The sequence below is a fragment of the Hyperoodon ampullatus genome (genome assembly GCF_949752795.1).
Source record: "Hyperoodon ampullatus genome assembly, chromosome: 11".
NCBI lineage: Eukaryota > Metazoa > Chordata > Mammalia > Artiodactyla > Ziphiidae > Hyperoodon > Hyperoodon ampullatus.
In genome coordinates this window covers 59,638,479-59,651,324 of record NC_136924.1, presented here as the reverse complement: position 1 = coordinate 59,651,324, position 12,846 = coordinate 59,638,479, and the positions used below count along the sequence as shown (strand labels likewise).

Here is a 12,846-nt window from a genome sequence, read left to right as displayed (position 1 = left end):
TCTGGAAGCTATTTTTAGATAAATGCAAAGAAGTCCTATCATCAAGTCCACGAGAGACATGCAACTGGTGCTCCTTTGGCAATTCCATTCGATCATTCCACGCACGGTGTCCATTTCCTATTACTCCTCAATCCTTCTACTTTCAAGAAGTTTATAGGAGTGATCACCAAAGTCACAGAATTTCAGAACTATGAAGGACTTTAGAAATTATCTAGACTTATAACAATTGACTGACTTTACCAGTAAGTAAACAGAGGCCAGAAATGAAAAATTAATTGGCATAGATCATTCAGTGAGTTTTTGGCACCACTAAGATAGGATCCAGGGCTTCTGTTCTATTTTCACATGATTGTAAAGAGTCAGATAATTTCACTTTAAGACCCTAAATAAAGGAATCAATACAATGTGAAAAGTTGATGAGAAAAGAGAGACAGGTGTAAACAGACTGGGACTATTTTGTTTGATATGTTTGTTTGATATGTATCTATAGGGTTCCATTAAGGTCACTGAGTCTTCAGCTCAACCACTTGAGTTATGGGAAATGTCTCCACATCTTCCTCTGAAATGCTGGTCTGACTGCCCTAATCAGTGAAGATTGTATTGAGTTGGGCCCCAATGCCATGATGGGGGTAGGAATCATAGGACATATCTATGGGAACATCATAGCGGGGGGTACCAGCCTGAAAGGGAGTTGAATGTACATGCCCTGAGCTTAGACTAGCAGAGGGGTAATGGGGCATGAAACTGTAGGATTTATCCAGGTCAGGGGAGGCATCTTGCTTCAAGGAGAAGTTCCCACTGATGCTCAGGGGTGGAGTAAGTGGGCCCTCATAAGGTGGTGTACTGCAGTCAGGTGGGTGGCTCCCAAAGGATGATTCTCCCAAACTCTTGAATACTGGGGGTTTGAGATTAATAAGATGTGTTTCCATATGGCCATAAGGAGGGCTGGGGAGCCCAGGAGACTGATAGTTGAAGTTGTGGACAGAGATGGCAGAGTCACAAATAGGAGATTTCTCCTCACACTTCTCCAGGAGGACAGACTGAGAGCCCAACTGGAGGCATCCAGCCACCAGGTTGCTTGTGGGCTGAGAGAGCCCTTTACAGAGCATCTCCACAAAGCCCTTCCCTTCAGGTGTCTGTCCGGTTTCTAGGACCTCAGACAACGCCCAAATATAGTTCCTGGCCAGTCTAAGAGTCTCTATCTTGGAGAGCTTTTGGGTCTTAGAGTAGCACGGCATGACCCTCCTCAGGTTGTCCAGGGCATCGTTCAGGCCGTGCATCCGGGTCCGTTCCCTAGCATTAGCCTTGACTCTTCGAGCCCTGAATCTCTCAAGGCGAGCTTTCGTCATCTTCTTTTTCTTGGGACCTCTTCTCTTAGGCTTCTCTCCATCTTCTTCCTCCTCTTCTTCCTCCTCAATACTGTCATGCTCTTCAGCTAAGCTTCCAAGCATCCCATAAGCAGCTGGTCTTCTCTCCTCCTCCTTTATCTCATTCTGAGAAGCCAGACCTTTGTCCATCCAAGATGGTGTATTGACCAACTCTGTCATCTCCTTGGGTTTCATGTAAGATTTTGCCATTTCCAGACTCTGGAAAAGGAAACAGCAATGGTTAGTGCCTGTGAACATCTGATTTGATTTAAAACTAAATTTTCTTTTTATGTCTTAGATGTAAAGCACAGAATTTGTATTGGAATTCAACTTATAATTATCTAGCCCAAGTTCTCCATTCTAAATAACTAATCTAAACTCAGATAAATGCCCAGGACACTCACGTAACTATAGCATTTATAAGAAAATCAACTATAGGAAAAGGAAATTGACTTGGTTATTCATTGCAGAGTCAATACCCAACTCTTTTTATTCTCAGGTTCTTTATCTCATGGATATTTTATGCAAAAATAACTGATATACCACTCAAAACATGTTTTTCTTTCTTCCCAGAATTCAGATCATAAAAGGAAGTAGCTAAGGTGAGCATATAAATTATTGTCCAAATAGAGAAACTTCTGATATTATATAATAATATGTAAACAATAATTGTAATATTGCAAAATTTTAAAAGAATATCAAACAATAACATAAGAAAACTGTTATATAACTATACCACAAAATAAATGAAAAACTGTAATGAGATCATTCAGACTTTGTACATGTTCTCCAAAGGACTACTCAGTCTCTATTTAGAGACACATATACATCTGACTCATAACATCCCTTGTTTCCTACTGACTCTGCTGGTATACAACATGATCATGAAATATTCCTCTCACAATCACCATTTTGTTTTTCAGTGGTCTGTCTAGTGTTAGTGGTGTTAGAGGTATTAGTAACATGGTGTCTAGAAAGGATCAGGAAAAGAGAGGAGGTCACCACTGGTTATCTTTCAAATCCACCCATATGTTAAAAGTGAGAACTCTTCATTGAACACGCATCTCACACCCTCAGACAAGAATACAGCAGCAGCTCGAATTACAAGCCAGAAGTCTGCCAAACCTATTTAAGATTATTTTAGTGCAACTATTATAAGATTTCATTAAAAATGGAAAATCTGGAACAGATTTTAAACTTCACAGAACATAGTGACTGCAAACATAGCGCAGACTATTTCAGACAAACATGCAAATAGTCTGACTAACTCACTTGCCTAACAGATACTGTTTAGTCAGAATTTTCTATGAAAAATTTGCAATTGTAAAACTTATTTGAAAACCAAAAGAGACTGGTGGTTTAGTCAATATTTTGCATTCAATTCTGGAAGAGCCTGAATTGTTTTGAGATTTGTTGAGAGATTCGTAGGTATACAATTTACCAAATAAAAGTATCTAATAAACTCCATTGGGGCATTCCAGTTCCACCGGCTAGTCTTCGAAATGTTAAACCCTCCGTCACCTTTGTATATTAGAAAGGGGAGAGCATGATAAATGTTTTTTGATCCTTGAGGCTTGAGCCTCAAATCAATGAATGCGGGAATTAGTACATAGCTTTTAAAAATATAAATATATGATTTGACTTGTTTCTGGTAATCTGAGCTTGTTTTCCTTGTAACCTCATTTACCTCCTATAAATAATTAATGTGACTGCATTGCAAAAACAGCCTAGGTTCATGTTAATCAGCACGGAAATCATGTCAGCTTGACTTACTCACTTAATAAGGCTTCCTGGGTAAGCAGCTTGATTGAAAACACACATTGGAACCTATTGGTCAACTGGCTAGCCAGGCCAAGTCAGAAAATCCCACTTTTAATATGGATGATGGAGCTTGTGTGCTGAGCTGCACTTCTAACGCAGGCAGATATCCAGAGGGAGGGTGAAAGACCTAATTAACTTTCTGTTAAAGTAACACAGACCTTTCAGAGGCAGGTGCACTCTGAGGCTAAAGAGGATGGAGTGGGCTTGGGAAACCTAATGTTCCACATGTCATTATAATAACATTTGTGTAGTCTTAGAGCAAAACTTTAAGGGAAAAGGGGATTGTTATGCTCATTTTATAGTCGGGGTCACTGCAGGTCAGGTAAATTAAGTACTGGAAATGCTAAGACATACAGCAGGTAGAGCAGGACATAACACCAGTTCTTCTGATTCCAAATACTAGGTTTTATGCTTTTTTCTCCTTTTTATTTTCATCACAGCTATGGGGAAGAAAGAAAGGCACTTTGACTTCAGGAGATGTGGATCAGTAGAGCAAGCCACCAGGAAACGATCCTCATCCAAAGAGAGGCTAGTTTAAGTGTTCTCTGCTTTTTAACTCTCATATTCCAGGATTCCTTCCTCTTTCAAATTGTTTTCTTGTTGCTTTCATTCATTTATTCCCCCCTGCTTTTTTACTCTGTTTCCTTCTCCTTTGCCTCTTCCTTCTGTTTCTCTCATCTCCTCTTCATTGTCATCATTATCACTGGGTCTTACGTACATGCGTGGAAAGGAGAGAAGGAGAGTCCCCTGAATTGCCCCTGAAACTGAATACCAACCTAGCCTCTGCATTTGAGCTTTTTTATCATCCCCACCTCCGTACCTCTGGACACTAGCCAAGCTCTGTCAATCCTCACGTCTATGACGAAGTGGGATTAAGAGAACAGAGTAGACTACCTTTTGCCTTTAACGCAATGTGATGGTTTCTGTAAGAGGCAAAGAGCTGCTTTCAAATCAGATTTACAGCAGGTATAAAGGAAAAGAACCAAATGATGTTGGCTAAAACAATATAAAAGGCAACCAGTTTTCATCTTTGTTCTCTTACTAACCATGGAAAGGATGTAGATGGCTCCAGTTTAACTTTCTCTTTTCCCATAGGTACTGGTCCATTAGCTCTGAGGGAATCCCATGAATATGTAGTGTAGTTTCAAAAGCATGGAAGCTGGAATAATGTACATTCTAATCCCAATTCTTTTAGTTCCTAGTTGTTGGTCTCAAACACATTATCTCAGCTCTCTGATCTTTCATTTCCTCTTTGATAAAATAGGGATACGATATATTTTATGTGGTTTTGCATGTCAAAAATATGAGAAAGGATTTTGTAAACTTTAAATGCTATAAAACACTATCCGTATTAGTCTTCTGTTTAGTCTTGGGTTTTCTTATCTAACTCATTCACACATTTGCTTATTCAAAAATAAAAATTATTTCTCATGGGTGAATAATAAAAGGAGACTGTATTAATTACTGTGCCTCTTATCTGTTTGGAACCTCCTCTGATTGGCTCAGAAGATCATCTGATAATTGCCTAATAACCTTCCCTTTTGCCCAATGTGGCTAGACAGCACAGACCCTGGAGTCAGATTACCTGAGTTCAAATTTCAGCTCATTTGCTTACTAGGTATGTGACCTTAGGCAAGTTTCATAATCTTTCTGTGCCTCAGTCTCCTTCTCTTTAAAATAGGAATAATCCCGCCTGCCGATGCAGGGGATACGGGTTCGCGCCCCGGTCCAGGAAGATCCCACATGCCGCGGAGCGGCTGGGCCCATGAGCCATGGCCGCTGAGCCTGGACGTCCGGAGCCTGTGCTCCGCAATGGGAGAGGCCACAACAGTGAGAGGCCCGTGTACCGCAAAACAAAAACAAAAACAAAAGCAAAATAGGAATAATCATAGCCCTACCTCACCAGATTATTGTGAGCATAAAATGAACTAATACATTTAAAGACTTTGAATAGCGCCAGACATCATAAATGCCATGTAAGTGTTAGGTATTTTGTTCCTAAAGTTCACCATGAGTTTTTCTGGCCAAGTGGACAAAATAGGTATAATTACACTCTATGTTTAATGTTGATTTTATGCCAGCAAGAGCCAATGGCTCCATCTCAACAGCCATTTCAAAAAATTCCCTGATAAACCCACTCCCCCAACCTCCTAATGAAATTAAATATGAAAGCTCCTGTTCTGTTACAAAGGGTGAGGAAACAGAGCTCTATCAGCTGCCTCTACTGGGTTGACTAAAACTCTTCCACCATATTCCAGAAGGAAGTTAGCCTCTTGCATCCTGTTTTATAACTGGGAGACAGCAGTTGGCTGGACTCCTCCTCAGTCACATGAATTTTCAGGGTCATGAAGTTTCTGGTGGAATACAGACCATGCTTGGCACTTGGACATTTTTCCTTTTGTCTCTGATTAAACAATATTGGGGATAAGATTTTCCTACCAGAATCAGGAGCCAGAGCTCAGAGGAGAAAAATGAAGAGTCTCTCAAAGAGAGGTAAAAGCTAGGACTCCTCAAAGATAAAGAAAAAAATCTTTCCTTTGACTTTTTCCACCTAAATATCTTCAATGCATTAAAAAGTTAGCAGAAGAAAAATAAAAAAAGATAAACATCCAGTTTTCGATTTGAGAATTGAAAGTATGTGTGATGCACTACTGAGTTGTTTTTTTTTTTTTTTTTTTTTGCGGTACGCGGGCCTCTCACTGTTGTGGCTTCTCCCGTTGCGGAGCACAGGCTCCAGACGCGCAGGCTCAGCGGCCATGGCTCATGGGCCTAGGCGCTCCGCGGCATGTGGGATCTTCCCGGACCGGGGCACAAACCTGTGTCCCCTGCATCGGCAGGCGGACTCTCAACCACTGCGCCACCAGGGAAGCCCCACTACTGAGTTTTGATCAAGGAAACCAACTTGGCTCTCTCTAGAACAGGTACCCATTTCTACCATGGATCTCAGCCTGTTAATGAACCAACTCAGAGGTGTATTGAAAGAAGCATAAAACTGAAACCCTGTTCCATCACTCACTTATTATATGAGCACAGAAAAATTATTTTAATTATTTTACCCTTGGGGCAAATGGAAATAATATTTTTGTCTTTCATGTCTCATTTAGAAGCTTTTATGAAAGCAAGTACTTTGTAAAGTTATTATGTAAATGTAAGGGTTGGCAATTGTTTGATAGAAGCTGTATGGGAAAGTCTATAGCACTACTGCACAAAGTATCCTGATACACCATTTTTAGGTTTCCCCAATTCCTAGAAAAGAAATTAGCTCTCAAAATATACATGAAGCACATTCCAGTATGACAAAAGTCAATGAATACTGGCTCTGGAGGCACAGTACAGGCCCCCCTGCAACTCCCAAACACATTCTGATCCTATAAAGCTCATTTTATTTTTTAATCTTGGAATTTGGATTTCCTTATGTATCTACACTTTATAACAGAATTTTCCCCTTTCTTTAGGATCCTTCTGTGAAATTTTAAGTTTAGCCAATTCTCTCAAATTCAAAATTTTTTTCCACATTTTTTTCATTTTTAAAAAATCTGTTCTGTAAAAAATGTTTGCTGAGGCAATGATTATGGCGACCTAATACTTTCATCACTAGGGCTGAGGTCATTGGGCCTTACTACTGTGTGGGGTTGTCCTGGAATTCATCCTACACTTTTACTAATTTTTGAGTTGTTGTGGAGAAGTTTCAATTGACAAATAAGTGAGTAAGGAGCTTTTGCTGTGTGTTTGTGGTGATTAGACAGTGTCTTTCCTCTTAAAAGCTGATTGTACTAACTTCACCTCCTGATCCTATGACTAAATCCTAATACAACAGGAAGGGGACTATTCAGTCCAGTTTCTGGGGAATCTAAGGATCAGTGAGACTGAATGCCTTGCTTGGATTTACAAAGTCTGCACTGAAGACAGAATGCAGACCAGGGTGCTCATAAGTTGTGCTGCCTGGAAACAGCCATTAGGCTGTTCTGTGCTCTTCCTATTCAAACTTTTACATGCTCCACTTTCCTTGCTGATTAATACCTGTACACACACACACACACACACGTGCACACGCACACACCCCTTATCCAGCATAGACATGTGATACTTTAGTTTTCATAGCCTCAGATCCTAACGGTGAACTTTGCAAACAGAAGTTACTCAATCCTTCAGTTTTCCCCCCTTGTTCTTCAGCATTTCACCTCTGGTCCCTCTGTCAAAATATGAGGGGGGCATTTTACATTTATTATTATTTTTCTGAACACATTTTTAGGGGTGGGTGAATGACAAGAGGTAGAGGAGGCAAAAATATATATGGACAATCTTTCTCTTCTGATTTCCCATCTGAAAGAGCTGAGGAAAAGGAAAGGTCCCACCACTGATGCCAAATGTCTAAGGATTTTTAGCAGAGAAAATGGGGGCGATGGCGAGAATATGCCCCATGGCTTTCCAACATCTTTTCTAATTCCTTTTTCTATTGTCATTTCCTTCCCCACCCCACCCCCTTCACTCTTTGCAGAGCCAAAAAAACTGTAAGCAGAGTGGTGGATTAGGTCAATTCTTTCAACGTATTTGGTAAGCCACCTCAGGAAAGCAGTTAAACTTTCTGGCCCTTTTCTTCAGCATTAATAAAATGGAAGAATGGGCTTGACAGCAATGGGAGGATAATTTGTAATCTCTATTTTATAAAAATGATTGAGAGTATCTGAGTTTCACTTTGAGTGACAGGTGCTATGGGAATTAGTGACATTATTACAATTTTAATATCTGTCCCTAAGTGTTCTGACTCTCTCTGCTTCTCTATTCAAGTTTCCGAAATCCTGCTCCCTCCTTATTTATCCCAGAAGAGACTTACCTCACACCAACTACTCCTCTAGGTCTGCAGGAACTACCCACAGAAACTTTAGTAGTCCCCATGCCACCCCACCCGCTGGCTCACCTCTGTCAGTGGCAATCCCTGGCGTGAACTCTGTGAATCTGTGTCCTGGAGGAGACTCAGAGAAGCCAAGTCTCCCTGACCATCCAGATCATAGGAGGAGGTGCTTTTAGCGATCCATGTTAAACCCGGCCACTGCCTCTTAGGAATGCCCCCGGGTCTGGTTCCTCTGACTGCTACTTATTCTACTCCTTCCTTGGAGTTCTGTGTGCTCCTCCAGGACGCCTTAGGCTCATGCAGCTAGTTTAGTTGGTCTTCAGTACCTCCTCTCCCTGGTTAGTTCCCTGGAGTGGAGCTTTCAGGACCACAGCCTCTGGGCAGCTCCTGCGCTCTGGCCGGAGGCTCGGAGTTGCAGCAGTTTTGATTGCTTTCCCAGCTGTCCAGGGAGGGGTGATACTGCCCGCAATCTAACTCCTCCCTTTCCACAGCTGAAAGACACGCCCACTTCAAAGGGTTCCTCTGGTCAGGTCCTGCTTAGCCATTCGTTTGTTTGTTTGTTGGTTGGTTGGTTTAAATGGGGATAGAGGTTGGTAGAAAGGGAATATGGGAGGAGAGTTGCTGAAGTTGAGAGGTAATAAGAGCTAATAATAGCTAATAAGGGCAAATAAAAATATTGGTCCACGTCTGAAGAGTCAAAGAATGAGAAAGATACATGCCCACGACACAACATCATTGACTGTTACCTTACACATGTGGATTGGAGTCTTTGGCTTTAAAACTTCCAAACTCTAAAAATAGAAGGAAGAAGAATCTTTCTCTCCCTTCTTTCTAACCTGTCAAACATTCCCATTTAAAACCCTTTCATTTTAATATAGACAAAGCTATATCTATATTTATTGTACTGTTCTTTCAACTTTTCTGTTTGTTTGAAATTTTAAAAACAAAAATCAAATGAATAAAATCTTTTATTCTGAGGACACTTTTATTCTGAGGACACTTGAATAAAATCTTTTATTCTGAGTGTTTATCTTTTATTAAAAGATAAACTCCCCTTGGAATTCGCTATTGTTTTTCAAAAATATATCGTTAAGCATTCAGGTAGAAAAAGTTCACCTGATTGGTAATGAACTTGGAAGGAAAGAAGGATCAAATAATTCCTAAAACTTCTGGGGCATTTTGAAGTAAGATTAAATTGCTAGAAGAGAAAAAAGAAAACTACATCTGGAAAGATTTAAAGAAAATACATGTATATGCTTTATGACAGATAGCTATCTGTAAACCAGGCTACCAAGTCAAAGTGTGGAATCTTCATTGTAGAGATTGTCAAATTTGGAATACTACCTTGTGTAAAAATTTACCAAGATCAAGTACATAATTGTGAGTTCTTTTTAAGGTGTAAAGGATTTTGCAATCTTCTAGTGATTCTGAGGAGGGAAGGGAAGGGTGCTTGGATAAGCAATTGGCTGCATGATCTTTAATAGTTCAACTTTACTTCTGGCATCAATTTTCACATCTGTAAAATGACCTAATCACTTAAGTTTTTTCCATCAATAGCAAGACAGGATTCTGGGTCCAATCTCAGCCTCTTTTTGAAATTGACTTGAAGGCAATCCTCCAGGCTTTTTGGAAATCACTTTACCAATGTAAGCACATGTGTGTGATAGAGATGAAGAGCTGTAAATATGCCTTGTTGAAAGGAAATGTGCAAAAGGTTAAAACAAAAGATAGTTTACTGCCAATAAAGTTGAAAGGAATACCTTAGGTTTAAGATAGTTAATTTAAAAAAAAATTCTGATATAGGTGTCATGTGACTCTTGTCCTTCCCAGAAAACAAGAAAATAGAAATTAATACTTTTTTTCAGTTCATAAGGAAACCTCTAAGCTTTTACAAATCTTTTTTGCATCCCTATCCAGGAAGTATCCGCTCAGCAAAATAACTTCATTTTCAGAGTCATTAAATTACACATGCTAGGAATGGTGGATTTCTAAAAACCAAATCAGAATCTACAGCTCAGCCAGAGGAGATTTATCTATGGAGTAATTTGTGTTTAGAATGCAGCTGCAATAAGTATGTATAGGATGGATTGATCCCCTGTTTGTGTCTTTGAAGCGACCTCCCTGGATGTTTGAGAGTTGATGATACTGGTGGTGTTAGGATCCTGTCGGTGAAATGTTCAGAGGGCAGAGAGGAGTAGTGGATTAGCAGAAAGGTGAACATATTGAGACAAAGATGAGGGTGGGGACAGAACATTCTGTGGGGCTCCTTGCTTTCTCTGACAGATGTAAGGGACTGGATACAATAGGATTAGCTCTCAAAACACGTTCAATTGTGTGTAGTGTGTGTGCCTGCGCGTGCAGCCTCGGTAGGGCGTCGAAAAGGGCAAACTCTTAAATTTTCTTTAAGAGTTGCCTTTTTCAGAGGGTGGAGTGGAATCGGTTTCATCAGGGTCACCCTCGTCACAGCTCCTGGACGGTTATACGGTTGGCTATTCAACTCGGAGAGAGCAGAAAGGGGCGGGGGTGGGGGAGGGGTGGTGATGCTGTCAGCAGAAGCAAGGGGTGGTGGCTGAATGCAGGGCAGTTGTACTCCTTCTCCTCCCCCAACACGGTTCTTGGGCCAGAGGGCCAATCCCCAGCCCTTCCTTCTTTCTCTGCCGCTTTTTGTAAAGCTCTGAGCTAACCTGTTACAACCATCTGCTGGGCGGAGAAAACGCAACCAGCGCTCAGTTGCGGGCCCACAGGCTTGACGCTGGGAGCCATTGAAGCAGAGAGAAGCGAGGCAACAGGCAGATTTATGGGCAGCAATCTGTTACCTTCCCCCCTCCCCCAAGGCCCCTCTGCCAGGAGACAGCTTGATAATCCATCAACCCCACTAATGAATTAATTAGTATTCCCAGTGATCCCGACCCCCAAAGGGGACCAGCCTGCAGGGCCCCTAAGGGGGCTGGAAACTGCCTTCTTCGACCAGACACTGAAGACCAGGGACCAATGCCTGACATTAGGCCCCAGGGTGCTGAGCTGCAAGCCACATACCCTGTTCTGAAAGATCCCCAGATGTCCTTCCTTCTCACCTTCCCTCGGGAGACGGCTAGCTTTTGCTGAATTAAAACCAACACCACCAACAAACGGAGTCTGGAGCCATAAATCAGGGACTGTGGAGAGAACAGTGAACTTCCAGAAAGTGAGAATTCAGGCTGCCCATATTCCGGGTAAAACTTGAGCAGATCTTAAAGCTATTCTCCAAAGACTAGTACAGGGTTGGGGTGGTCTAGGGATGGGGGCAGAAGGTAAAGGAAGCACAGTCCCTGACCTCAAGAAGCACAGTGCTCCAGTAGGGAAGTGGTACGGGGTCAAAAAATAATTGTGAAACAGGTTGGAGCAAAGTGATTTGTGACATGACTCTCTACTGAATAAAGACTGGGGTAAAACAGAGGTGTCAGTTGAGTTTCTGAACAGTCTAGAAACTGGGAAATTGAATAACCCTCCCTTACAACTGCAAAGTCCTTCATTCTTTCACACTGTGATGCAGTGGGGTGAAAAAAGCTTGGGAGTAAGGAAACCTGCGTTCTTAAACCTTGTTCTGCCTCTAATTGTGTAGCCATGATGAGTGATCTAAGCTCTCTGGGCCTCACGTCACCAGTCAATAACCAGGTTGGATTATGATCTCTTGGCTTCCTTCCAGCTCTTCCATTCAGCGATGATGACATAGTTAAATGTTACAATTCCCCTTTGAGGGTGAATAACACTAGCCCATTGAAAAGTGTGTAGTCTGTGTCCCCAAGTTTGAATAAGGTAGCAAATGAAGTTAGTGACAAAAGTGGATCTAGACGACTTCCCTGGTTGTCCAGTGGCTAAGACTCCACACTCCCAATGCAGGGGGCCTGGGCTTGATCCCTGGTCAGGGAACTAGATCCTACATGCCTCAACTAAGAGTTCACATGCCGCAACTAAAGACCCCGCACACCGCAACTAAAAGATCCCGTATGCCACAGTGAAGATCCTGCGTGCCACAGCTAAGACCCGGCACAGCCAAATAAATAAATTTTAAAAGTTAAAAAACAAGTGGATCTAGAAACCAAGTAATAGTCTTGGGTGTACCCTCTTCTTGGGACTCCCCAGATTCCTTGTCTCTTTTGGGAAGAACATTTGACTCAACCTTCTTCCACACATTCATTCAAGGCCTGTACATTTGAGCATCCACAGGGCATACAGAGTGACTCATTCTAACTACAAAAAAGTACTTCCATTTGTTGTAATCTGTTGGGAAATTTCTGCACCTTTGAAAGCTCTGTACCATCTGCCTCCCATATCCTTTTCTCCACATCCTCGCCAACATTTGTTATGTGTAGACTTTTTTGGTAATATCTTATTGTGGTTTTGATTTGCATTTCCTTAATAGTTAGTGATGTTGAACAGCTTTTCATGTACCTATTGGCCATCTTTATGTCTTCTTTGGAAAAATGTCTATTCTGCCCTCCACTCGTTTTTAATCTTTTTTTTTTTTTTTTTTTTTGCTGTTGTTGAGTTGTATAAGTTCTTTATGTATTTTGGATATTAACCCCTTATCAGATATATCATTTGCAAATATCTTCTCCCATTCAGTAGATTGTCTTTTCATTTTGTTGATGGTTTCCTTTGCTGTGCAAAAGTTTTTTTGTTTGACCTAGTCCCATTTGTTTCTTTTCTTATTTTGTTTCCCGTGCCTGAGGAGACATATCAGTTATGTTATTGCTAAGACTGATGTCAAAGGGCATACTGCCTATGTTTCCTGGTGTTTTATGGTGTCAGGTCTTACATTCAAGT

At 41.3% G+C, this 12,846-nt stretch overlaps 1 protein-coding gene across 1 annotated transcript; it reads right to left on the bottom strand.

The window, feature by feature from the left end:
- Positions 1 to 581: 581 nt before the first annotated feature.
- On the bottom strand, positions 582 to 8,172 carry NEUROD4 (neuronal differentiation 4; the record flags this gene model as incomplete). Its single annotated transcript, XM_079715128.1, has 2 exons — positions 8,107 to 8,172; positions 582 to 1,586 (listed from the first exon to the last, which is right to left on the bottom strand). Exon 2 carries the CDS (start codon positions 1,575 to 1,577, stop codon positions 582 to 584), a length of 996 nt encoding a protein of 331 aa, XP_079571254.1. The 5' UTR covers positions 1,578 to 1,586; positions 8,107 to 8,172.
- Positions 8,173 to 12,846: the final 4,674 nt, after the last annotated feature.